General features: G+C 43.2%; 1 protein-coding gene across 1 annotated transcript in view; it reads left to right on the top strand.

Moving 5' to 3' along the window:
* The window catches only part of LOC138089049 (ATP-binding cassette sub-family C member 4-like), a 127,787-nt gene extending 119,990 nt beyond the window's left edge, over positions 1 to 7,797 (top strand). Inside the window, 3 exon segments of the mRNA XM_068984372.1 lie at positions 4,275 to 4,821; positions 6,082 to 6,221; positions 7,687 to 7,797. Coding sequence (XP_068840473.1) covers positions 4,275 to 4,821; positions 6,082 to 6,221; positions 7,687 to 7,797 — 798 coding nt within the window.
* The last annotated feature ends 19,688 nt before the right edge of the window (positions 7,798 to 27,485 follow it).

Genomic DNA, 27,485 nt, shown 5'->3' with positions numbered 1-27,485 from the left:
ACTCAGCAGTGGCCACCAGACTGGAAAAGGTCAGTTTTCTTTCATATCCCAAAGAAAGGCAATGCCAAAAATAGATGGAACAAAAAGTTCCATCTCTCTGAGTCAAATAAATTCAAACTGCTTGATACTATTTTTAACTTTAGACTGAGAAAAAAATGTAATTCAGGAACTCAAAGTTGACAGTGAAATAAACACACAAACAGTTATTAAGGGGGAAAATTCCAAACCCTATGGAAAACAATGTGGCCTTTCACCAGTTATCCTAGTTCTGGGAATATAGATAAAGAACAGTGTACCAGAAGCATGGCTGTGGATACACACCATATCATAATCAGAAATAAATTGTGTTAAACAAAAATGAAAGGGTGCAGAAATTACAGTACCATGTTTCAAAGACTATTTAATGCCCAATGTAAACCACAGAAAACTAAGAAAGATGCAGGATTCAAAACTGTCTGGTTTTATAGAAAAGAATGTGGTTGTACGCCGGTGTGCATAAAGATTTCTAGGGGAAAGACTAAGAAACTACCAAAATATCAGCAAGTATATTTGGCTAATAGAAAGAAATCCTTATTCTTTTCTTCTGCTACAGTTTTAAATTTCTTACAGAAATAGAAAAATATTTATTCTTTTCTAAAATTTATAATCACCACTAGCCATAATGTATGATTCCTCTTAGACCTTAAGTCCAAACTGAACTGTGAAAACACTGAAACCCCAATGATGTTGAAATGGAGTAGGACCCTACGTGCCTTCCCCCCAGGTCCTCCAATGGCCTTTTGCCTATAGTAAAACTTTAGCCAAAGGATCAGTTCAGTTCAGTCGCTCAGTCGTGTCCAACTCTGCGACCCCATGAATTGCAGCACGCCAGCCCTCCCTGTCCAATACCAACTCCCGGAGTTCACTCAGATTCACGTTCATCGAGCCAGTGATGCCATCCAGCCATCTCATCCTCTGTCGTCCCCTTCTCCTCCTGCCCCCAATCCCTCCCAGCATCAGAGTCTTTTCCAGTGAGTCAACTCTTCGCATGAGGTGGCCATAAGTTTAATCAAAGTGAGAAAACACATAAGCAAAGGAAAACAGTCAAACAGGATAAAACAACAGTAGTTTAGTTAATAAGCAAATTCAAGGACCCTTAGTTCTTCCTTCAGTTCCTCCTATTTGAAACCATATTCTGTGAGCTGTCTTGCAGATACTAAAACCCTGGCCAGGTAGAAGAAGTTAACTATACTATGACCAGACTGTAGCTATGATATGCTGCTAAGTCACTTCAGTCGTGTCCGGCTCTTTGTGACCCCACAGACGGCAACCCACCATGCTCCCCCATCCCTGGGATTCTCCAGGCAAGAACACTGGAGTGGGTTGCCATTTCCTTCTCCAATGCATGAAAGTGAAAAGTGAAAGTGAAGTTGCTCAGTAAATGTCCGACTCTTCGTGACCCCATGGACTACAGCCTACCAGGCTCCTCCATCCATGGGACTTTCCAGGCAAGAATACTGGAGTGAGTTGCCATTGCCTTCTCCGAGCTATGATATAAGCTGCTACAATTTTGAGAACTGCCTCAAGGAAATGGGAAGAAATCAACCCTGGACCCAAAGATTAGCTGTATCTAAAACAATCAAGATGATAATAATCAGACTGCCAGTGACCAATTTCAAGATGACTATCCGAGCTGACTGTGCTGTTTCTCCATGGAGCCCCTGCCATTGGTCTAAAAAAGTTCTTGCCCACTGATTGTTGGGGCGCAGGGGTAGGGAGTGAGACTTTGGGCTGGCATCTGCCCTCCCCCATACCCCTGTGACAGCATCCAAAATAAAGCAAACTTTCCTTTCCACCAATTTTGCTTCATTATTGGCTTTTGAGAGGTGAGCAGCCAGACCCCACTTTCCATTTCAAGATCATTTGTGTAAAAGTCAGTAAGCCAGTTACTGGCATCATTTACAAGTTTCAAAGGCAGATGAAATTTGGGAAGAAAGCAAATACCCAAAGAATAGGTGAAAAAACAGTTTTTCTCTATGAGTCTCTGGGCGCCACTTCCTAGCTGGACTCATTGTCACTTTCCCGGCTCAGCAAGTGAGGTACATAAAGAAATCACTCAGCTACCTCAGACTTCACATACAGATGGCAACAACTAACTTCATAGAGTCTGGACCCCTTTTGAAAGTTAACACTGAAGGAACAATGCCAATGGGAGAAGCGGCTTAAAGCAGAAGCCGGCCTCCACCTTCCATCAGAATCTCCTGGAGCTTGCTTAACCCCATCCCCAGGGTTTCTAACTTTACAGAACTGGTCTAGGAGGAGCACGGGGGGATCTGCATTTCTAACAAGCTCCCAGGTGATGAGGATGCTGCAGGTCTGAGAGCCAGACTCTGAGAAAGTGAAAGTGAAGTCGCTCAGTCGTGTCCGACTCTTTGCGACCCCACAGACTGTAGCCCATCAGGCTCCTCTGTCCATGGGATTCTCCAGGCAAGAATACTGGAGTGGGTTGCCATTTCCTTCTCCAGGGGGTCTTCTGGACCCAGGGATTGAACCCAGGTCTCCCGCATTGCAGGCAGAGGGTTTAACCTCTGAGCCACCAGGGCAGACTCTGAGAGCCACTACCCTAAAGCTTGATTACCTAGATGTTTCACATGCATCATTTCCAACAGCAAGAGCTTGAAGAACTTCCCTTGAAAGACTCCTGCCAACAAGACCAAAGGTGTGTTTAGAATCACCTTCTCCCTGCACTTAAGAACAAGTGTCTCAATAAAAGGAGCTCGGTACAGTATTTGCATACAGGATAGCACAGGCTGGGGAGACAGATGGCCTGGTTTGTGTTCCCACTCCAGCACTTACTAGCTGTGTGATGTGGGCAATTTACTCAGCCTCTCTGCTTCAGTGCCTTCAGGTGTGAGATGAGAGGTACTAGCTCCTTCCCTTCCTGCAGGAAAACTGGAAATGGGTATCTACCAAAATCAATGAGAAATCCTCTCCTTCCCATTTGTATATACATGCATTATTGAAAATCCACAAATAAAACAGAAATGATTTTCTTGCCCTCCCTTAAGGAGATGTCTGGCTACTTTATTATTATTTACATTAATCTCACCCATATTCCTTGCCTCTTTTTCCTTAAGGGCCAACAAACGTAGCTATACACATTGGAATCACCACGATCAAAAAGCAAAGGAGAGGTCCCTGGGACATCCTGCAAGCTGTCCTGTGATAAAAGGAAAGAGAATTTTGGAAAGATGAATGAGTTAGGGTCCAGTAACAAAAGATCTAATCATCGCCCAATGTGATTAAAGTCCACCTAGTTAGTAGTTCCAGCTACTGGATGAATGACTTTAGTTAAAAGTTTCACCTTTTCCAAGCCATTTTCCACCTGTAAGCTTCCTCCGAGTTTAGGGACCTGTCGGTTTCAGGACCATAGGACTCCTGGGCAGGACCACCTGCATTAACAGTCTGTGTGTGTGAAGTCATTTCAATCATGTCTGACCCTTTGTGACCCCATGGATTGTAGCCCGCCAGGCTCCTCGGTCCATGGGATACTCCAGCCAAGAATACTGGAGGGGGTTGCCACGTCCTACTCTAGGGGATCTGCCTGATCCAGGGATGGAACCCACATCTCTTCTGTCTCCTGCACTGGCAGGAGGGTTCTTTGCCACTAGTGCCACCAGGGAAGCCCCACCTGTATCAAGACCATGCACCACTTCTCTAAGGGCTGGGAATAGAGAGAAGACCCCACCGGCTTCAGGGACCCCATCCCCCGAAGATGGAAGTGAAATATTCACAATAGAGAAAGGGGCTGGTCAAATAGTAATACAATACAGGACTGTTAAAAGTTAACACTGAAGTAACAATGCCAGTGGAAGGGGTTGCTTAAAGCAGAAAGTCTCAACCTTCCACCAGAATCACCTGGACACAATCCCGGCTGTGTATCCCAGGCAAAAGCGTGTTCAACAACAGTGTTTTCATCCATTAAATACAAAATAGTGTGTGTGTGATCACGTGAAATGTGCCACAGCTAGGTTCCAGGACATACAGTGAGAGCCACAAAGGGAGGGCGGGAGACATGGTCATGGACAGGGGCAAGGGGACGCGGTGGAGTTGGACCGCAGCTGTCACCTAAGGAATTTGGGGGAAAGTGGGGACATTATTGGAAGATGGCAATGGCGCAGCGCACTACCTGGATACAGGAAGCTGTTCACAAGCTGCTTGTTTAGGGGAGAAAAAAGGTGCAGCTTTAGTTGAGAACTGAGAATTCCTGACCGATTTGGGGGAACCCGGCTAAGGGTGGGTTGGGGAGGGGGTCTAGACCATTCGAGACGCCACAGACCTCAAGAAGCCGATCTCACCCCGACATCTGTCCCACCAAAGGCGCCGGCGGCGGGGGTGTCACAGCCCGGGCGGGGGACGGGGGGGCACGCTCACCAGACAAACGCGCGCGAGCAGAGGGTTCGTGTCCTGCAGCGGGTTGGGCTTCTCCTCCGGGGAGGGGACAGCGGCTGCCTCTTGCCGGCCGGGGTGGGCGCGGAACCGGGACACGCTGCTCCTGGAGGCGCCGGCGGGAATGCTGGAGACCCAGCCACCTCACCGGTCCGCTCGGCGAGAGCCCGGGAACCACCTGCTTCTGGGAGAGGAGCGTCGGCTGCCCGCCCGGTGGTCAGCTAAACCGCCTCTCGGGCGTCGTCTCGGGGGCATCTGCTAAACGCCCGCGCTGCCACGGCTGCTGGAAGCCAAGCCGGGGCGTGGCTGCGGGAGGAAGGGACGGCCGGGAGGAATCTGCCCGGAACCACGGGGAGATGCGAGATCAGGAGCCAGAGCAGTTGATGGAGGCGGGTAAGCTAAATGCTCAGCAAGCGGGGCCAGCACCTGGCTGCAAACTCTACGGAAGAGCTTGCTCTGAGCCCAGGCACCCACCCAGATGCAGAGAGGGAGCCGCAGACTCTGTCCGTCTCTGCTGCTCTGAACCGCCCCCTAGTTTTTGGAAAGACCCAGAGAAAGCTGGGCAAAGGCATTAACAGCCGGCCCCCTGGGCACTCTGTCTTCATCAGGACCAAACAAGGGGGAGAGGAAGGTCCCCAGCTGTAACCAAGCAGACCCTGTGGGACTTTCCTGGAATGGACCCCCTCCCCACCAACCCCTGCACTTTCATTGCCAAAGGTACGGCTTCAACCCCTGGGTGAGAACTGAGATCCCACAAGACTCAGTATGGTCCCCCCCAAAAGAAATTCATTAACTTGAGATGGCTATGTATGCGTACTAAGTCGCTTTAGCTGTGTCCGACTCTTTTCAACCCCAGAGACTGTAGCCCACCAGGCTACTTTGTCCATGGGATTCTCCAGGCAAGTATACTGGAGTGGGTTGCTGTGCCCTCCTCCAGGCAGGATCCCAACCCAGGGATCGAACCCGAGTCTTATATGTATCCCGCACTGGCTAGCATGTTCTTTATTACTAGCACCAGATGTCTGGTTTTCTTTAACTAACAGGGCTTCCCTGGTAGCTCATCTGGTAAAGAATCTGCCTGCAATGCAGGAGACCCCAGTTTGATTCCTGGGTCAGGAAGTTCCCCTGGAAAGGGAAAAGTTACCCACTTCAGTATTCTTGGGCTTCCCTGGTGGCTCAGACGGTAAGAAACTGCCTGCAGTGTGGGAGACCTGGGTTCAATCTCTGGGTTGGGAAGACCCCCTGGAGGAAGGCATGGCAACCCACTCCAGCATTCTTGTCTGGAGAATCCCACGGACAGAGGAGCCTGGTGGGCTACAGTCCATGGGGTCACAAAGAGTCGGACATGACTGAGAGACTAAGCACAATTTTTGATGCTCTGACTACCTGGTTTTTATTGCAAAATCCCCTATATATCCTGGTTCCTCCCTTATATCTTGGGAGCAGTCCCTTAGAGCTATCTCTGAACTATGGGGTTTAAGTCCTCAGCAAGTTGGCTGAATAAAATATAATTCTCAGTTAGGATTCTGGACTCTCTTCCTTACCTTACCTTTAAAAAATTTCCCCTGAAATCCATCTGGGAATTCAGGTCTTTTAAGCATAGGGCCCTTGTACTCCCTGCTTGACTCTCACAATAAAGCTTTCTCTGCTCAGAACTTGAACATTTCGGTTTATACAGCATCACTGTGCCTTGGGTACAGGAACTTGGGTTTGACGACACAACCTGTGGCCAACACAAAACAGAATTTATCCTAGATGATAAAGACCTGCAAAGAGCTATGCTGGGGGCCAGCGTGAGGAACTCCGCCCATGGCAAAGGTCATGAGGAAGGAGGCTTGGCATACGCAAAGGCGTGATCAAGCCTCAGGAAACCCCCTGTTCCCGAGCATCTACCCCAAAACCAGAGTCTGGTTTATGCTCTCCCCCATAACCGATTTCTCTCGGAGAAGGAATAAACGTGCAGCTCTAAGGCAAAAACAAATTCCTGGGTGTGACAAGAGTGTTTCAGCTTACGGACTCCTGTGAAGGTTATCTAGCCCGCCTGTATAGGTTTGTCCGGCCACATGTGATTGTTTACAGCCTCCCAACCTGAGAGGCATGAGATGATTTAGACTTACTAAAGGCAAATTCTTTTGGGGAGTTAGAAATTATTAGTATAGTGGGTTGGTTAGGAATTATATTGGTGAAGGGTTTTTTCATTTGTTGTGTCAATAATTGCTGCTAATTCCCTCCCCTGTGTGGGACAAGGATATTTCAGGTCAAACCTCTCTGCTGACAGACTAGTTTGTGTGACAGGATTATCCATACTCCTGCCACTACGCACATGATTGTTTACTACCTCTCAACCATAAACAGCACAGAGTTTTGGAGTATTTTGAGAGTCTTAATTAGCATAGGGCTTTTTCTTCGTATTGAGTCAATGATTGCCGCCAGGCCTCCATATCCTTAGGCACCTGGGAATATATTAATCTATGTATTTGGAATATAGAAAAGGAAATATAGTAGTTTTTAAGGTTAGCAATACTAGACCTTTTGAGTTAATGAATTTTCTCTTTTGTAATAGATCACTGTACTTTGTTATAAATCACTGTGTCCTTGCTATGTAAAAATGTAACTTCATCACTATCTTAAGACTAAATAGATCTTAAGGGGAACATTGGTGAAAGGATTTTCATTTGTTGGGCTGATGTTTGCTGCTAAATCTCCATGTTACCTGCCCTTATAACGAATATAACTATCATATAGGAGAAATAAGTATTAACCTTTAAGCATATAGGAGAAATAAGTATTAACCTTTAAGATTAATCAGGTTAACCTTGGGTTAAATAAATTCCCTTTCTTGATTGCAACTCACTAAACCCTCACCCTATAGGAATGTAACTTTATTTGGAGGGTGATGCCTGGTTTAAGAAAAAACACCCTTGGAAAAAATAAGTTTTTGGTTATCAGAAAGAAAGGATCATAAAGTCCCTAAGACCTTTTTATGTGAAGCACCTGATTTTGATAAAGGTCAGGATTGCTGACCCCCGTGTGACTCTGTATTCATCCCCATATGTAACAAAATGTATATAAGCAAATCCAAAAATAAAGAAATTGGATCAGTTTCCAGAAAGACTGATTCCCCCATGTTGCTTCTTTCTTGCTCCCATTTTTCTGGCTGAATTCCCATCTGGAGCATTGATGCTATTCCACGTGAACCAAGTTATTCAGCCTCTTTTTTTCTGCTAATCTTCTAATCTCTCTCTATCTGTAATTAAGCAAGTTATTTCCAAAGACGCCGACACCATCTCCACCTTCAAATTCCCTGGATCCACCGGGGCTGGACCCCGGCAGAGCTACAAAGAACTAAGAAAGGCAACAGAAGTTTAAAGGAGCTCAAATGCTTTTAAAGGATGACTGAATGCTATCAATGGGGACAGGCCTTGGCATGTTGCACTGTTTAGGGCACTGTGCCTGTTAGCTGTTTGCTGCCCTCTTAGATTGGGAAAAGGGAACATGGGGAGAGAGAGAGAGACTGCCTTATGATTTCCTTCATCATGTGCGCTCAGAGCCTGGACGAATAACAGTGGCATAGGTTACAGATCAGCAGCCTACATAACTAGTCCTCACCTGATCTACAGTTCTCTTTGACTTTTCCTACACTTTCCAGCCCTGAAAATGCTCACCTATTAGTTCTACTTCAAAGATGAAGAAACTGCTTGCTGAAGCTGGAAGTCTAGTGACTTCATTTGTCAGACCCTGGACTGTTCTCTCCAGTCCCCACAACTATCTCAGGACCATGATTATTGTTTAGTTTTTAAGTCATGTCCAACTCTCTTTCGACCCCTAAGGACTGTAGTCCACCAGGCTCCTCTGTCCATAGGATTTCCCAGGCAAGAATACTGGAGTGGGTCACCATTTCCTTCTCTAGGGGATCTTCCTGACCCAAGAGTCAAACCTACATCTCTTGCTTTCACAGGCAGATTCTTTACCACTGAGCCACCAGGGAAGCCCAGGACTATAATTAGCTGTCTCCAAACTGCCAAATACACCCAGTCCCTTGAGGTTCTGCTGTATTTTTTAAAAAACTAAGATCTTTTGAAACTTCTTGGTATTATTTTCTGAACATTAATAAGGTATTTTAAAAACGTATTGAAAAATCAATGTTAAATAGTACAGAGAAGACTGGATATGAAGCCAATCTAAATGCTTCAATTATTACCCAAGTTTCCCAGGTCTAGAACAGGAAATCCCCAGTCTTCTTACATCCTACAGTGTTATGTTGAGCCTTAGAATTTGTGAATGCACTTTGTAAAAAGCCTAAAACCTAAGGCAATATACAAATAAAAGGTTTGGATTTTTTTTCATTCATTGGATAGATATTTAGTGAATGCCATCTAGGTGCATGACTGATAACCAGGGCACAGAGCTTACAAACCTGGAGGAGATGTCCTAAGACCATTATCTGCACTTATTTACTGATCTTAAAAGGTTCAACACTGTAACTAAAAAGACATAACAGAGCTGAGGATGTGGAGAAACTGGAACCCTCATACATTACTTCAGGTCCCTGCCCTGGCCCTTCCAGATTCAGCTAAACCCTTTGAGCTTTACATTCAAGAAAGAAGAGGCATCGCCTTGGGAAATTAGGTCAGACTGGGGCTCCTTACTCCAGTGGTTGCTGATTTCTCTAAACAGATCAAATTGCTAAAATATGGCCTCCATGCCCGTGGGCAACAGCAGCTACTACAGCCCTGCTAAAGGAGACTGAAAAAGCTACTGTTTGGTCAGACAATCTCTATGTGGTCCTCACACCAGGTTCAGTTTTAGTAACTTCTGAGGACTGCCATCTATGGGGTTGCACAGTCAGACACAACTGAAGTGACAACAGCAGCAGCAGCAAGGGAATAGATTGGCTATCCCCCAAAGGTCAATTCAAGTTCAGGTTATGCATTTAGATAAACCTAGTGGTCACCATAAAACCCATCATACACTAAGTCCCACTACCTACAGAAACAGGGTCCTTGGAGTCTGACTGTATAGAAACTGCAGACATGATCTATTCCAGTTGCCTGACCTAGGAAGTGAGTCTCTCCCAAATGCAGAAGAGGAATGGCTCACAGTTTTATAAGAGAGGAAAAAGGCTGGTAGGATGTGCAGTGACCTCCTAGACCCAGACAGACATGCATGAAGCCTCTCAAAAGGCTGAGCTGACAGCCCTCACCTGAGAATTAGAACTCAGGACAGGGAAGATCTTAAATGTTTACACAGATTCCAGGTGTGCATATGAATCCCACACACACGTGGAGCTATTTGGAAACAAAAGGGTATGTTTACTGTAGAAAAGAATCAGGTAAAATATGGATTAAACATATTAGGACTCTTAGAAGAAGCTCAGCTTCTGGAAAAAGTGGCCGTGATTCAATGTAGGGGTCATTAAAGAGTACAGAGATAATAAAGGGAAACAGCAAAGTGGAAACAATTGCCAAAAGAGTGGCCCTAGAACCAGTAACTTGGCAATTACCACTCATAACGAGGCTGCTGCTGCTGCTGGTGCTAAGCCACTTCAGTCGTGTCCGACTCTGTGCGACCCCATAGATGGCAGCCCACCAGGCTCCCCCGTCCCTAGGATTCTCCAGGGAAGAACACTGGAGTGGGTTGCCATTTCCTTCTCCAATGCATGAAAGTGAAAAGTGAGAGTGAAGTCGCTCAGTCGTGTCCGACTCCTAGCGACCCCATGGACTGCAGCCTTCCAGCCTCATCCATCCATGGGATTTCCAGGCAAGAGTACTGGAGTGGGGTGCCATTGCCTTCTCTGCATAACGAGGCTAGATCCATCCAATTATTCCCCAGGATATATGAGCAAAGAATCAGACAAAGCCAAGAATTGTGGCTTCAGTATATAACTGAGCAGGACCCTTCTGGGATAGACCTCCCTACTCCCCAGTCCATGTTCTCTGTGTGCTTCTTATTTGTAGGAAAACTTTAGTCTCCCAGGCCTCCCCTAAGTCATCAAAAGCTGACTTAAAAATTAATAATTGAAAGATCAACATGTAGCAACAACAACAACATTAAACAGTAGATCAGTCACACAACAGTCACAGACTCTTCAGTTCCTCCCTGAAGGACATAAAGAAAAGTGTATGATACACATCCCTGAGTTCTTTTGCAGATACTAAAGCCCCATCAGATGGAAGAAATTAATTGCATGATGGCCATGAGCAAGTGGTATCCAGACCAGCTGGGACTTGAGAATTGACGTTAGCCCCTGCAACACCCCCTGTTACTTCACCATCAACCAGAGAATTATGCACTAGCTAATCACATATCCTGAAACTCCCTCATCTTGCCTTTAAAAACCCTTTCCTAAAATCCATTTGTGTTTTCCAGGTTTTTAAGCATTCCTCCTTATTTGGCACCTGCAATAAAGGCTGCATTTTTCTTCACCACAACCTGATGTCAGTAGATTGGCTTTACCGTGAGAGGGCAAGCTGAACCAAGTTTGGCTCAGCAACAGATGGAGATCTAGGAGGCCACATGGGGCTAGTTACTGAACATGAGCAATAGTTCTTTCCCCAAACTTCAGCTTCTCAAACCATCAGGGGAGACTCATGGGAACTCATCACAGGAAGGAAGCTCTGTATAATCGGTTAGGTGAGTTCATGGTGACTCCAGGCATGAAAAGTATAGCTAGTCTGAAAGTTGAGACATGCCCCATTCTGCACAGTGAATACCCAGACCCCAGATAAAGCCCATTCAGACCAGAGGGACATATCCTGGAGAAGACTGGCAGACTGACCTCACTGTCATGCCAAAAGCACAGGGCAACTTCAGGGGTCTCTAGGCACTAGTGGACATTGTTCAGGCTGGGAACTGAAATGGCAAAGTGGCTTAAGTAAGAGAGAAAATTCCCAGGTTTGGGTTCCCAGGATCCTTATGATGAGGAAAATCATAAATAACAGAAAGAAAAAAAAAAGACAACTGACATGCCCCATTTATGGCAGGCCTTTCCCAAAGTGCAACGTGTACCTACATTGCACATTAACCAGACCTCCTCAAAGCAGGAGGATGAAATCAATATGTGAGACAAAACTGGCCCCTTTCTTCAGAAGCCAGCACTGTAATAATTCTATGATTAATGCTTCTTTTTCATCTCATAGAAGGGTACAAGGGGTCACATGGACCAAAGGCTTGTCTGTACATGAGTAATTTTTAAAAAAGACAAACCCACAACACTTTGTTGGTTGAACTATGGATATGATGCTAACCTGTGAACGTGGTAGATAATTTGTCTCAAAAATGTATGAAAATGCATCTTTAATTCCTAATCAATGAAGACATTCTCACAGCTTTGAGAACCTGTTTCCTGGGTTAGCACCTTCATTTGGCTTGAATAAAATTCTCTATTCTTTCTTAGTTTGATTACTATTTGCTTTTATATCAGCACAAAGTGATAATGGCCCAGCATTCCTGCCTCAAGTGACAAAAGGGATGACAAGTGCCTTGGGCATAAAATGGACCTCACACTCATCCTGGAGACCTTGCTTATCCAGGAAAGTAGAGAGATCCAACCAGACCGTAAAAGGAATTTAGTCAAGCTATGCCAGAAGACTCAAAAAAAAATTGGTTAACTTATTCCCAATTGCCTTGCTCTGCATGTAATTAGCTCCCAGGGATAAAGTCAAGTGTGTTTGAGCTCATGTGTGGTACACCCACTCCCCAAGCCCGAAAGAGGAGACATTTTAGACCCTTTGAAATGAAACAACTTAAGTGTGCCCTCCAGGTAGAAGAAACTATGGTAACCAGGCGAGGCTGCACCTGCTTGGCAGACCCATGTTTCACTTGTGACCTGAGAGTGAGAGTCAGTCAATAAAAGACAGAGGGGAATTTCCAGGCAGTGGAAAGATGGACCCAAAGATCCATAACAAAGGAGAGGTTGGTGAATTCAAGGAACTGAAAGGGATTAAGACACATTGGAGCTCAGGCTGGAGAGAAGAGAGAAAGTTTGGAGATGCAGACCTAGGGATCGAACCCAGGGCTTCTGCATTGCAGGCAGATTCTTTACTGTCTGAGCCACCAGGGAAGCTGTAAAAACCATACCTGGACAAAGAAACAGTAAAAGTAATCAGGTGATTCTGCAGGAGTATGTATTTTCTGTATGTGGAGAGTGGGGTAGATGGGGAGGGTGAGGCTAGGGTCCCCACCCTTCCTGTTGCCTGTGTGGCCTACCAGACCCACTTTCCATGGCCTTTCCCCTTTGCTCACCTGGATGCCTGAATTCTGCTGCTCCTTGGTGGTCATTTTCAGTATGGTACAGTTGTCCCTGGAGGTTTCATAAAAGCACAGCCTTAGTTCATCACAACCCTAAGAGCAGGATTCCCAAGGTGTGGCTTGCTGGGAGGGAAATCGTGGGAACTGTATGTGATGAGCAGCTCAGCAGTAACTTCAGGAGTCTCTCCTGAACAGGGAAGCTCAGGGAGCTATAGGTTACCGGCCAAGCACAGGTCTGGCACATGCCTGTTACTGGAGCCTTCCTGTGCCTGTGGTTTGAGGAAATTGGTCTTAACAGCCAGTGACAAGTGCCTATGATATCAAACATCAGGAAGTGCAGAACTGTAAGTTGACAAGCTTCACAGTAAATGGCAACAGTCCTGCTGTATATTTTGCCCTGTAAAGAAAGATGTGCTTTCTTTACATAATTACAATGTTTACCTGCAACACAAGCCTAGAAGGTGTTAGGATCCTCATCTCACAGACAAGGAAGCAAGCCTACAGAGCTTAAGGAAATTGCTCAAAGTCATACAACTCCTAACTGACAGATGCAGCCTCTGAACCCAAGCAGGTGGGACCACAGTCTGTCCCAGCTCCTCCCGTGTCCTGGCAGGACCCTGTCCAAAGATCTGCCTAGTGGCTTCAGCCCGACTCCCCGGGTGGGTCTGGGTGGTCCCTCCAGGCGTGCACAGCCCCTTTGCTCCTATTGCCCCTGATTTGGATCCCTCCTTCTGCAGGGCAACACCCCCCCCCCCAACTCCAGAGAGCCCCACAGTCAGCAGGAGGACACATTTGCTCCATTCTGGCAACTTCTCCCTGCAGCCAGCTCCCGGGGGTGGGTCAAGCCAGGTTGTGAGGACTCATGAGAGAAGCAGCAAGGGAATGAGCTCGTGGTCAGCACCTTCCTGTGATCTGGGACTTCCCTCTCTCCCTCTGACACTTCCCGCCCCTTGCGGCAGCTCCTATCTACGTTCCTCCCCACCTCCCGCCAAGTACAAGTACTCCTGTAGCTCTGCTGTGGATCACAGTCACCAGGGGAGGGAGTCAGAATGCAGAGCCCTAGGCTCCATTCCCAAAGATCTGATCCAGGAGGTCACACAGTGTGGCCTGGGAATTTGAATTTTTATCAAACATCCCAGTGGATTGGGGGATTGGGATGTAGCGGGTCCTGTGAGCACTCTGAGACACATTTAATAGACCTGCCACTCACATCTGTGGGCCCTGGGTCAAGAATACAAATGAAGGCCATAGTGTATTTTTAAATATTTAAAAATCATAAATCAATCAAAGAAAACTGTCAAGTACACCTTCCTAGCTATTAATACCTGGCAGACTGGGGTTTTGGACACTGAGCTCCAAGCCAGAAGGTAGCACAGCAGAGGGAGGGGCCGACTCAGCCCCTGGCCCTCCTCCTGCTCTTCCCACCTCTGGCTCTGACCCGCTCTGTGCCCTGAGGAATCTGTTGCTCAAGCAAGAGCACTCCCTTCAAGTCTAAGCTCAGGCTGCCCTCTTCCCACCCATAAACATCTGTATCTTGACCAGCTGTCAGGCTAGGACATGGACCCCCAAAAGGAGGCCTGCACTGGTGCTGGGAGCAGGGATTCTAGGGTCCAGGTGCTCAGAGCATGGCCTGGAGGGGGCGGGGCTCCAGGTGGTCACACCCCCTGGTGCTCTCTGGATGCCTGCACCTGGGGGAGGGCACAACTGCAGGATGACCAAGCAGGGCCTTTAAACCAGTGCTTCTCAAACTGTAATGTGAGCAGGACTCACCTGGGATCTGGAGATTCTGAGTCAATGGGTCTAGGGTAGAGACAAGATTCCATGTCCCAACTGCATCCCAGGCCAGCCGATGCTGCTGGTCCACAGGCCACACTTAGAACAGCAGAGCTCTGGGGCCGGGTGAGCAGAATTTTTCTGTAAAGGACCAGGAAGTACATTTCCAGACTTTGTAGGTCTTATGGTTTCTGCTCAGGAAAACATCTACTTCTGCTTCATTGACTACACTAAAGCCTTTGACTCTACAGATCACAACAAACCAAAAAACTTAAAAACCACCTTACCTGTCTCCTGAGAAACCTGTATGCAGGTCAAGAAGCAACAGTTAGAACCAGACATGGAACAACTGCCTGGGTCAAAATTGGGAAAGGAGTATGACCTGTATATTGTCACCTTGCTTATTTAACTTATATGGAAAGGAATGTATGTATATGTATAACTGAATCACTGATGTACAACATAAATTAAGATATTGTAAATCAATGATACTTAAGTAAATATTTAAAGAAACAAGAAAAAAAAGCCAAGGGTGTCAGTAGGTTCACTATTAATAATATTTACTCTGGTTACTTGCTTAACCAGGTGTTTGCCAGACTTTTCCACTTTGAAAATACAATTCTTCTCTAAAGAGTTAATCTGAGAAGATACTTTGAGTCCATGAAAATGCTGTGTCTCCCTCAACCCATGAACATTCACCATATATTCAGACAATGGTGAATTTTGTCTGAATTATTTATGACAAGGATGGCTGCTATACGGTACTTTTCTGTCAATCTGTCTACAGTTGTGAGTTGACCTTCTACTGCAAAAAAGGGCTTTCTCTTCCTACTATTTATTTTATGTCTTATAGGAATTAGTATAAACTCATGGATTTAAAAAAAATTTTTAGTGCTGTAAAAATGTAGGGTTTAAAAGCCCTGTTTTCTGCTTATCATTATTTACTTATGACATTTCTAATGTGATAAAAACGCCACCTGAGAGACTCATTTTTTGTCCAGATAATCTGAAAATTTTAATTAAAAAAATGTTTTTCCTGCAATATCCTCCAGAATTAAATATGATAAGCTTTTGAATCAAACACTGGTTTGGAATACCTAAAGCTTCCACCTATTGGGATGGATACTTGTGAGCATGTTTGCTGAGTGAAAGAATGAATTTAGTCAGGATCATCCAATGTAAACTTCTTGTAGAACATTCTTAGTGTATCTAAGTCTTAACCTTGGTTCTTATTTAAAAAAATCACACAATCCCAGTTTGACTCCTAAGGCAAGTCAGATGGGCCTGGAGTACAGATGGAAGTCTCACAGGACTAGGGCATGTGATTCCTTCTAATAATGTTATTTTTTAGGTCTAAATTAAAATAAATATATATTTCTCACAGTTTTCAACACACATTGCTGTTTTAGTTTTTGGAAAAAAGAAACACTTTCCTTAGAACATTAGGTTTAAAAAACAAAAGCTCAGTTAATCCACATTCTTTCTGTTTTTAAAGGAAAATAAAAAGCTTACACTTAAAACCTTGTGTTTAAAAATATTCTGAAGGTTTTAAAGGGGCCTGTTGTGCTTCCAAGGACCTTCTTCAACAGTAAGACCATGCTGTTGATTCAATAATAGAATTGGTAAAATATATGCACAGTATTGTTTTTAGACTTGATTTAAAAAAAAAAAAAACCTTTAAACTTGAACAGGAATTTAATTATTTCTAATTTTTTAATGCTATTAAAAGCATTGATAATGTATAGTAGGGCCTTTTGAAAGCCTGTGTGCTCTAATTTTAAGATAAATATGATGGTAACCACTAATAAAGAGGATAGGGCTGGAGAAGATAGTACCGACTGACAGATAATCACATATCCAGCATTGTTCAAAAGCAGTGTTTTTCACCTGTCTGGGATTAAATATGAGTTTTATTTAACTTTACATTTTCAGCCCATTGCAACCTAATCAATGATCCACTGTGCACGGCTAGTGTGCAGCTCAGCCACAGGCCCCTCCCCCACACCACAAGTGCAACCCTCACACTGGTCCCTGGGGAGTTCAGGATCCCACCCATCCTAAGGGCAGATGTCACAGCAATACAGGGTTGTGTGTTTCTAGCTTTCTTGAATTTCCTGTACTTATTTCTAACCGGGTTACAAACAGGTCAGGGACTGGCACTAGTGCACAGACCACCCTGTGTCACTATCATAATTAATCTTTGCAGCAGCCCTTTGAGAATCATACTATCCCCACCTCAACTTTCAGACAAAGACACTGAAGCACAGTGGGCTTCCCAACGTTAAGAGCCCATACTTACCAGCTAGCAGAACTTGAATCCAAACCCAGTCAGTACCCAGAGGAGCCAGGATTTGTCCCTGACTCCAGAGCTTGTGCTCCTCCCCATGTGCTTGTGTCATTTTAGCTACATGTGGAGGAGGAGCAGTCTGGTTTAGGCCATCAGATGAGGACCTCCTCAAGTACAGCTTCAAGAGCCTACAAACCTCCTTCATCCACACCCATCCTGTTCTCTCCTGGTGATAAGAATCACCAAGGTCAATGATTCCACCCTGTGTCTTTGTTTTATTTATTTACTTTATTTTACTTTACAATACTGTATTGGTTTTGCCATACATCAACATGAATCCGCCACGGGTGTACATGAGTTCCCATTCCTGAACCCCCCTCCCACCTCTCTCCCCATACTATCCCTCTGGGTCATCCCAGTGCATCAGCCCCAAGCATCCTATATCCTGCATCGAACCTAGACTGGTGATTCGTTTCTTACATGATATTATATATGTTTCAATGCCATTCTCCCAAATCATCCAACCCTCTCCCTCTCACAGAGTCCAAAAGACTGTTCTATACATCTGTGTCTCTTTTGCTGTCTCACATACAAGGTTATCATTACCATCTTTCTAAATTCTATATATATGTACTCAGTTGTGTCTGACTATTTGTGACCCCATGGACTGTAGCGTACCAGGCTCCTCCCTCCATGGGATTCTCCAGGCAAGAGTACTGGAGTGAGTTGCCATTTCCTTCTCCAGGGGATCTTCCCGACCCAGGGATCGAACCCAGGTCTCCTGCATTCCAGGCAGACACTTTAACCTCTGAGCCACCAGGGAAACCCCAATATATGTGTTAGTATACTGTATTGGTGTTTCTCTTTCTGGCTTACTTCACTCTGTATAATTGGCTCCAGTTATATCCACCTCATTAGAACTGATTCAAATGTATTCTTTTTAATGGCTGAGTAATACTCCATTGTGTATATGTACCACTGCTTTCTCATCCATTCATCTGCTGATGGACATCTAGGTTGCTTCCATGTCCTGCCTATTATAGACAGTGCTGCAATGAACATTGGGGTACACGTGTCTCTTTCAATTCTAGTTTCCTCGGTGTATATGCCCAGCAGTGGGATTGCTGGGTCATACGGCAGTTCTATTTCCAGTTTTTTAAGGAATCTCCACACCATCCTCCATAGGGGCTGTACCTTTTCTTCACACCCTCTCCAGCATTTATTGCTTGTAGACTTTTGGATCGCAGCCATTCTGACTGGTGTGAAATGGTACCTCATTGTGGTCTTGATTTGCATTTCTCTGATAATGAGTGATGTTGAGCATCTTTTCATGTGTTTGTTAGACATTTGTATGTCTTCTTTGGAGAAATGTCTATTTAGTTCTTTGGCCCATTTTTTGATTGGGTCGTTTATTTTTCTGGAGTTGAGCTGCATGAGTTGCTTGTATATTTTTGAGATTAGTTGTTTGTCAGTTGTTTCATTTGCTATTATTTTCTCCCATTCAGAAGGCTGTCTTTTCACCTTGCTTATAGTTTCCTTTGTTGTGAAGAAGCTTTAAATTTTAATTAGATCCCATTTGTTTATTTTTGCTTTTATATCCAGTATTCTGGGAGGTGGATCATAGAGGATCCTGCTATGATTTATGTCGGAGAGTATTTTGCCTATGTTCTCCTCTAGGAGTTTTATAGTTTCTGGTCTTACATTTAGATCTTTAATCCATTTTGAGTTTATTTTTGTGTATGTGTTAGAAAGTGTTCTAGTTTCATTCTTCTACAAGTAGTTGACCAGTTTTCCCAGCACCACTTGTTAAAGAGACTGTCTTTAATCCATTGTACATTCTTGCCTCCTTTGTCAAAGATAAGGTGTCCGTAGGTGTGTGGATTTATCTTTGGGCTTTCTATTTTGTTCCATTGGTCTATATTTCTGTCTTTGTGCCAGTACCATACTGTCTTGAAGACTGTGGCTTTGTAGTAGAGCCTGAAGTCAGGCAAGTTGATTCCTCCAGTTCCATTCTTCTTTCTCAAGATTGCTTTGGCTATTCGAAGTTTTTTGTATTTCCATACAAATTGTGAAATTATTTGTTCTAGCTCTGTGAAAAATACCGCTGGTAGCTTGATAGGGATTGCATTGAATCTGTAGATTGCTTTGGGTAGTATCCTCATTTTCACTATATTGATTCTTCCAATCCATGAGCATGGTATATTTCTCCATCTATTAGTGTCCTCTTTGATTTCTTTCACCAGTGTTTTATAGTTTTTTATATGTAGGTCTTTAGGCTTCCCTGGTGGCTCAGAGGTTCAAGCATCTGCCTCCATTGTGGGAGACCTGGGTTTGATCCCTGGGTCAGGAAGATCCCCTGAAGAAGGAAATGGCAATCCACTCCAGTATTCTTGCCTGGAGAATCCCATGGATGGAGAAGTCCATGGGGTCACAAAGAGTCGGACACGACTGAGCGACTTCACCTTACCTCACCTCATGTTCCTAAGTATTTTATTCTTTTCGTTGCAATGGTAAATGGGATTGTTTCCTTAATTTCTTTTTCTACTTTCTCATTATTAGTGCATAGGAATGCAAGGGATTTCTGTGTGTTGATTTTACATCCTGCAACTTGACTATATTCATTGATTAGCTCTAGTAATTTTCTGGTGGAGTCTTTAGGGTTTTCTATGTAGAGGATCATGTCATCTGCAAACAGTGAGAGTTTTATTTCTTCTTTTCCAATTTGGATTCCTTTTATTTCTTTTTTTTTTGCTCTCATTGCTATGGATAAAACTTCCAGAACTATGTTGAATAGTAGTGGTAAAAGTGGGCACCCTTGTCTTGTTTCTGAGTTTAGGGGAAATGCTTTCAGTTTTTCACCATTGAGGATAATGTTTGCTGTGGGTTTGTCATATATAGCTTTTATTATGTTGAGGTATGTTCCTTCTATTCCTGCTTTCTGGAGGGTTTTTTACCATAAATGGATGTTGAATTTTGTGAAAGGCTTTCTATGCATCTATTGAGGTAATCATATGGCTTTTATTTTTCAATTTGTTAATGTGGTGAATTACATTGATTGATTTGCCGATATTGAAGAATCCTGGCATCCTTGGGATAAAGCCCACTTGGTCATGGTGTATGATCTTTTTAATGTGTTGTTCTATTCTGATTGCTAGAATTTTGTTAAGGATTTTTGCATCTATGTTCATCAGTGATATTGACCTGTAGTTTTCTTTTTTTGTGGCATCTTTGTCAGGTTTTGGTATTAGGGTGATAGTGGCCTCATAGAATGAGTTTAGAAGTTTACCTTCCTCTGCAATTTTCTGGAAGAATTTGAGTAGGATTGGTGTTAGCTCTTCTCTAAATTTTTGGTAGAATTCAGCTGTGAAGCCGTCTGGACCTGGGCTTTTGTTTGCTGGAAGATTTCTGATTACAGTTTCAATTTCCGTGCTTGTGATGGGTCTGTTAGGATTTTCTATTTCTTCCTGGTTCAGTTTTGGAAAATTGTACTTTTCTAAGAATTTGTCCATTTCTTCCACGTTGTCCATTTTATTGGCATATAATTGCTGATAGTAGTCTCTTATGATCCTTTGTATTTCTGTGTTGTCTGTTGTGATCTCTCCATTTTCGTTTCTAATTTTATTGATTTGATTTTTCTCTCTGTGTTTCTTGATGAGTCTGGCTAATGGTTTGTCAATTTTATTTATCCTTTCAAAGAACCAGCTTTTGGCTTTGTTGATTTTTGCTATGGTCTCTCTCTCTCTCTCTCTCTCTTTTTGGCATTTATCTCTGCCCTAATTTTTAAGATTTCTTTCCTTCTACTAACCCCGGGGTTCACCATTTCTTCCTTTTCTAGTTGCTTTAGGGGTAGAGTTAGGTTATTTATTTGACTGTTTTCTTGTATCTTGAGGTATGCCTGTATTGCTATGAACTTTCCCCTTATTACTGCTTTCATATTGTCCCACAGGTTTTGGGTCGTTGTTTCCACTTTCATTCTTTTCTATGCATATTTTTATTTCTTTTTTGATTTTTTCTGTGATTTGTTGGTTATTCAGAAGTGTGTTGTTCAGCCTCCATATATTGGAATTTTTAATAGTTTTTCTCCTGTAATTGAGATCTAATCTTACTGCATTATGGTCAGAAAAGATGCTTGGAATGATTTCAATTTTTTTGAATTTATCAAGGCTAGATTTATGGCCCAGAATGTGATCTATCCTGGAGAAGGTTCCGTGATCACTTGAGAAAATGGTGAAATTCATTGTTTTGGGGTGAAATGTCCTATAGATATCAATTAGGTCTAACTGGTCTATTGTATCATTTAAAGTTTGTGTTTCTTTGTTAATTTTCTGTTTAGTTGATCTGTCCATAGGTGTGAGTGTGGTATTAAAGTCTCCCACTATTATTGTGTTATTATTAATTTCCCCTTTCATACTTGTTAGCATTTGTCTTACATATTTTGGTGTTCCTATATTGGGTGCATATATATTTATAATTGTTCTATCTTCTTCTTAGATTATTCCTTTGATCATTATGTAGTGGTCTTCTTTGTCTCTTTTCACAGCCTTTGTTTTAAAGTCTATTTTATCTGATATGAGAATTGCTACTCCTGCTTTCTTTTGGTCTCTCTTTTTCCAGCCCTTCACTTTCAGTCTGTATGTGTCCCTTGTTTTGAGGTGGGTCTCTTATAGACAACATATATAGGGATCTTGTTTTGTATCCATTCAGCCAGTCTTTGTCTTTTGGTGGGGGCATTCAACCCATTTATGTTTAAGGTAATTATTGATAAGTATGGTCCCATTATCATTTACTTTATTGTTTTGGTTTTGAGTTTATACACTTTTTTGTGTTTCCTGTCTAGAGAATATCCTTTAGCATTTGTTGGAGAGCTGGTTTGGTGGTGCTGAATTCTCTCAGCTTTTGCTTGTCTGTAAAGTTTTGATTTCTCCTTCACATTTGAATGAGATCCTTACTGGGTATAGTAATCTGGGCTGTAGGTTATTTTCTTTCATCACTTTAAGTATGTCTTGCCATTCCCTCCTGGCCTGGAGAGTTTCTATTGAAAGATCAGCTATTATCCTTATGAGAATCCCCTTCTGTGTTATTTGTTGTTTTTCCCTTGCTGCTTTTAATATTTGTTCTTTGTGTTTGATCTTTGTTAATTTGATTACTATGTGTCTTGGGGTGTTTTGCCTTGGGTTTATCCTGTTTGGGACTCTCTGGGTTTCTTGGACTTGGGTGCTTATTTCCTTGCCCATTTTAGGGAAGTTTTCAACTATTATCTCCTCAAGTATTTTCTCATGGTCTTTCTTTTTGTCTTTTTCTTCTGGAACTCCTATAATTCGCATGTTGGAGCGTTTCATATTGTCCTGGAGGTCTCTGAGATTGTCCTCACTTCTTTTATTTCTTTTTTCCTCTCTGATTCATTTATTTCTACCATTCTATCTTCTATTTCACTAATCCTATCTTCTGCCTCCGTTATTCTACTATTTGTTGCCTCCAGAGTGTTTCTGATCTCATTTATTGCATTATTCATTATATATTGACTCTTTTTTATTTCTTTTAGGTCCTTGTTAAACCTTTCTTTCATCTTCTCAATCCTTGTCTCCAGGCTATTTATCTGTGATTCCATTTTGATTTCAAGATTTTGGATCATTTTCACTATCATTATTTGGAATTCTTTATCAGGAAGATTCCCTATCTCTTCGTCTTTTGTTTGGTTTGGTGGGCATTTCTCCTGTTCCTTTACCTGCTGGGTATTCCTCTGTCTCTTCATCCTGTTTATATTGCTGCCTTTGGGGTGACATTTCTGTATTCTGGCAGTTTGTGGAGTTCTCTTTATTGTGGAGTTTCCTCACTGTGTGTGGGGTTGTATCAGTGGCTTGTCAAGGTTTCTTAGTTAGGGAAGCTTGTGTCATTGTTCTGGTGGGTGGAGCTGGATTTCTTCTCTCTGGAGTGCAATGACATGTCCAGTAGTGAGTTATGAGATGTCAATGGTTTTGGAGTAGTTTTGAGCTGCCTGTATATTGTAGCTCAGGGCTGTGTTCATGTGTTACTGGAGAATTTGTGTGGTATGTCTTGCTCTGGAACTTGTTGGCCCTTTGGTGATGCTTGGTTTCAGTGTAGGTATGGAGGCATTTGATGAGCTCCTATCAATTAATGTTCCCTGGAGTCAGGAGTTGTCTGATGTTCTCAGGATTTGGACTTAAGCCTCCTGCTTCTGGTTTTCAGTTTTATTTTTACAGTTGTCTCAAGACTTCTCCTGCTATACCACACCATTGATAAAACATCTAGGTTAAAGATGAAAAGTTTCTCCACATTAAGGGACACCCAGAGAGGTTCGCAGAGTTACATGGAGAAGAGATGAGGGAGGGGGGAGTTGGAGGTGACCTTAATGAGATGAGGTGAAATCAAAAGAGGAGAGAGCAAGCTAGCCAGTAATCACTTCCTTATGTGCTCCACAGTCTGGACCACTCAGAGATGTTCACGGAGTTATACAGAGAGGAGGAGAGGAAGGAAGGAGACAGAGGTGGTCAGGAGGATAAAAGAGGGGAATGAAAAGGAGAGAGACAGATCCAGCCAGTAGTCAGTTCCCTAAGAATTCTCCACCGTCTGGAACACACAGAAAATCACAGAGTTGGGTAGAGAAGAGAAGGGGGAGGGAGGAGACAGGGGCAATCTAGTGGAGAAAAAGGAGAGTCCAAAGGAGGAGAGAGCAGTCAGGTCAGTAATCTCGCTCTCAAGCAAAAATGCGTATTGAAGATTGGGTTTTTGAAGGTACAAAATTGATAACAAATAACAAAAAGCAAAGATTAAAAATCTAGAGTAGAGGATGGATTTTCAAAAATACAATTTTAAAGAATAGAAGAAGAAAAAGTCTCAAGAATTATTTAAAATATATATATATATATATATATATATATATATATGAAGTTTGCTTTAAAAATAGGGTCTTTTTTGGGGGGGAAGTAATAGTAGGTTATAAAAGTGAAAATTAAAGAAGAAATAGAGGACTTAAAAATTAAAAAAAAATGTTAAAAAAAAAGAAAAAACAAACTCAAAAAAAGAATGATTGCTAAAATGGTAAAGATATATCTAGGACTTTCTCTGGTGGTGTTGTGGGCAGTGTGAGGTCAGTTCATTTTCAGATAGTTCCTTGGTCCAGCTTATATTTCTCAAGATCTATAGGCCCCTTCCTATGTAGTGGGTACTAACGACAGGGTTTTAATCTATTGCACCTGTCACTTCCAAGGTGGTTCCCTCTGTTTTAGCTTCTTCTATTTGCTGGTCTCTTCAGGTCTTATTTCCGCCCTGACACAAGCGGGGTGGTGGTGGACACTTTTTTTTTAGGCTCACTTGTTCAGTTGTGCTGTGGGGAGGAGGGATGCTGTAAACAAATAACACTGGTTTGTGCTCGCAGTGTCCCAGCCATACTGGGCCTGCCCCCGTTCACGGCACACACAGCTCAGGCTCTAGGTTGCTCCACTGGGAACCGTTTGAGGCCTGCCCTGGGCCGCATGCACCTCCTAGGTCTAAGCCGCTCAGGCTCAGGCACTCATGTAGTCCTCAGAGGCGCAGACTGGTTGGGCCTGTGTTTTGTGCCCTTCCCAGGACCGAGTAGCTCAGGCGTTTGGCGAGTGCGGTTCCTGAGACTTATTACCTCTCCCGTCCCTGCTGCTCAGTTTTCTGGGTGTACAGCTGGCGCAACTTCTCAGGCAGATGATGACTGTCCACCACCCCAAGAAGTCTTAGCAAAGAAGCATGTTTGCAGTTTGGTAGTTAATGTCTCTCTGGGGCCGTTATTGCCCCCTTCCGGCCCTTTCGGCTATGGGCTGCCTGTCACCGGAGGGGGATGGTCTGCAGCCAGCTAATTCTGTTCCGTCCTTTGTTCTGTGCATGGTCCTGGAGGTGTCTTATGTTAGAGCTTTTCACGTGGTAGCTATTCCACAACCTGGTTTGCTAGCCCAAGTTAGCTTGCTCTGGTTACACTCTGGGCATTCGCAGCATTCGAGCCGAGCCGATTCTTGTAAAGCAATTCATCCCACGCCTCCCTGCCCAGTCCCCGCTTGATAGTGGTGGATGCAGGCATCTGCGCAGCTTCTCCACTGAGGGAGTTACCTTTGGGCTCGTAACCTGTGAGGTTTAATTATTTATTTATTTTTCCTCCCTGTTATGTTGCCCTCTATGTTTCCAAGGCTCGCCACAGACTCGGCAGTGTTTCCTGGTGTTTGGAAACTCCCTTCCCGGGACTAAGCTCCCTCCCTACCTCCTTTGTCTCTTTTTTTGGTCTTTTATATTTTTTCCTACCTGTTTCCAAAGACAATGAGTTGCTTTTCTGGGTGCCTGATGTCCTCCGCCGGCATTCAGAAGTTGTTTTGTGGAGTTTACTCAGCGTTGAAATGTTATTTTGATGAATCTGTGGGGGAGAAAGTGGTCTCCCCGTCCTATTCCTCTGCCCCATCTTAGGACCACCCCCACCCTGTGTCTTTGGATGCTCTTAGGTCATCCATCATCCCAACCAAACTAATGGGTTAAGAGCAAGAACTGTATTCATTTTCCAGACAAAGAAGCTGAGATTCAGAGGTTGAGATGCTTACCTGAGCATATAACTAAGACTACGTGGTTGTAGGGTGTCCAGAGCCTATTTTGTCAAGGATGGTGCCATCCTAATATCCTGGCACCTTGGCTGGTTACTGCTTGCCCACACCCACACTGCTAGTGAGTACTGGAGAAAGGACAGACCAGTGTGACTGGCTCAAAAACCAGGACTTTCTGTTATCCCAGGCTATCTCTTAATATCTCTAAGTTATACAGTTGAGAAGGAAGGTTTGCTCTCACTCATCATTTGTCATTCTACAAACATTTACTGAGCAGCCTCTGCACAGATACTCTGCTGGAAGACATAATTAAAAAGTGAACAAGGCACAGTTTCAAGTCTTTTTCTCATTTAGTTTAGTGAGAAAAAGACCACGTGTGAACACTGACAGCCAGGGCAGGCTACATGCACAACAGAAAGAACAGGCCCCTTGTTTAATAATAAAGTCTCTCAAGATGGTGACACAGGACACTAACCTAGTATGGCTCAGTTTAACACGAGAGGGGCTCAGAGTAACACACAAAGCCGAGTTACCTAGGATGATGACTGTTCTTAATGTGAATTCGTAGAAGAGGCGACAACTGGGCTGCCCTGGACAGTGAGATTATCTCCCCTACATGGACCTTCTCCTCTATTTTTTAGACCAGAGGGTATTCAGGAGAATCACTGAGTCATCATTTTGACTTAAACATCAGTCATCAAGAGTTTCCCCCACAGTACACTCTCATCACCTACCTCTGGAGCTGTGATACATGCCAAGGGGAGACATGGAGACATACTGTCCTGACCTTCCTTCAAGGACTCATTGTCCAGCAGCTGTAAGTGCTGCCAGTGGGCAACCTTAAACCACCAGGCCTTCTGGGGGCAGTCTACATTCAATGACCCATCCAGGTGGAGATATAAAGGCCTGGTCATTGGATGCATCAGGACAACCCTGAAAGGCCATAGTCATTCCAAACTCTCATGGGGTCAGCTCAGGTCGTCTGGCCAGTGATCCAGCTTGATCCTTCCCTCTGCCTTACCCTGTTTCTTCCCTCCTGATTCCACAGTGTTGACCCCAAGGGCAACCCTGATACACATCCCAGCACTAAACTCCATCTGAGTTTGCATCCCAGAGAACCAGCCTGCAACATGTATCAGAAAACATTCCAGCATTTGGGGAGAATTTTTATTGAAAATTACTGGTTACATATATTTTTATAACATTTTAACTGCCCCCCCCAATAAAACAAAATGGAAGAAACCAGGACCTTTTATGTGAATGTGGTTACCTATGGTTTAAAATTCACAATCTAATGTTGTCTGCCAAATGAAATTAAGTTATACATTAATAACAAAAGAAAACTGTATGTTGAACCTAATGAAACTGCCACTTTATCACTTATAAAAAAAAGACTGAATGTTAGTAGTTCCACATGGCTGATCTAATTTAAAAAAATCCATTTGAATTTGAAATTTAGAGAACATTATACTTATGAATAACTCATGGGTAAAAGATACAGTTAATGAATTAGATTAGGAATTAGAAAATACATAATACTATGGTTATCAACGGTGTTGAGTACCAAAACTTGCAGGTAGCAGCTAAAGTGGATCTTAGGGGAAATGTCAGCTTTATATATTTATATTAGAAAAATAATGATGTTAATAATCTCTTTTCAATTTAAGAATTTAGAGGAAAAACCTCAAAGTTAAGGAAAAGTTGCAGGAAAGAAGGATATGATAAACTAGGGAAAAAAGCAGAAAGTTGTTTATTTGAAAACAGGAAAAAGTTATGCAAGATTATTTATTAAAAAAGAAGGCTAAAAGAAACTTAGAAAACCAAAAGAACACAGTTAGAGGTGCTACAGATATTAAACATATAAGATATTGTGAACAAATCTATGCCAGTCAAGAAAAACTCACAGGAAATAACTTATCAAAATGACTCTGCAGAAATAATACACTGAATAGGAAAAAACATAATTACCAAAATTTACCCAGATAATGTGACTATACAATACTGTGAATGTGATTAATGCCACTGGATTATGTGACTAAAAATGGTTATATGGTAAATTTTATGTTATATATACTTTACCACCATTTGTAATGTAAAAAAACAAACAGAGAAAAAACCTTAAGTCCTCTATCTAGAAGACAGTCTAGCACACGTCTGTCCTTCATTAACAAATA

This window comes from Capricornis sumatraensis, chromosome 12, assembly GCF_032405125.1.
Source record: "Capricornis sumatraensis isolate serow.1 chromosome 12, serow.2, whole genome shotgun sequence".
Taxonomy (NCBI): Eukaryota; Metazoa; Chordata; class Mammalia; order Artiodactyla; family Bovidae; genus Capricornis; species Capricornis sumatraensis.
Note: the sequence above shows the minus strand (reverse complement) of the source record. Positions and strands in the feature narration are given on the sequence as shown.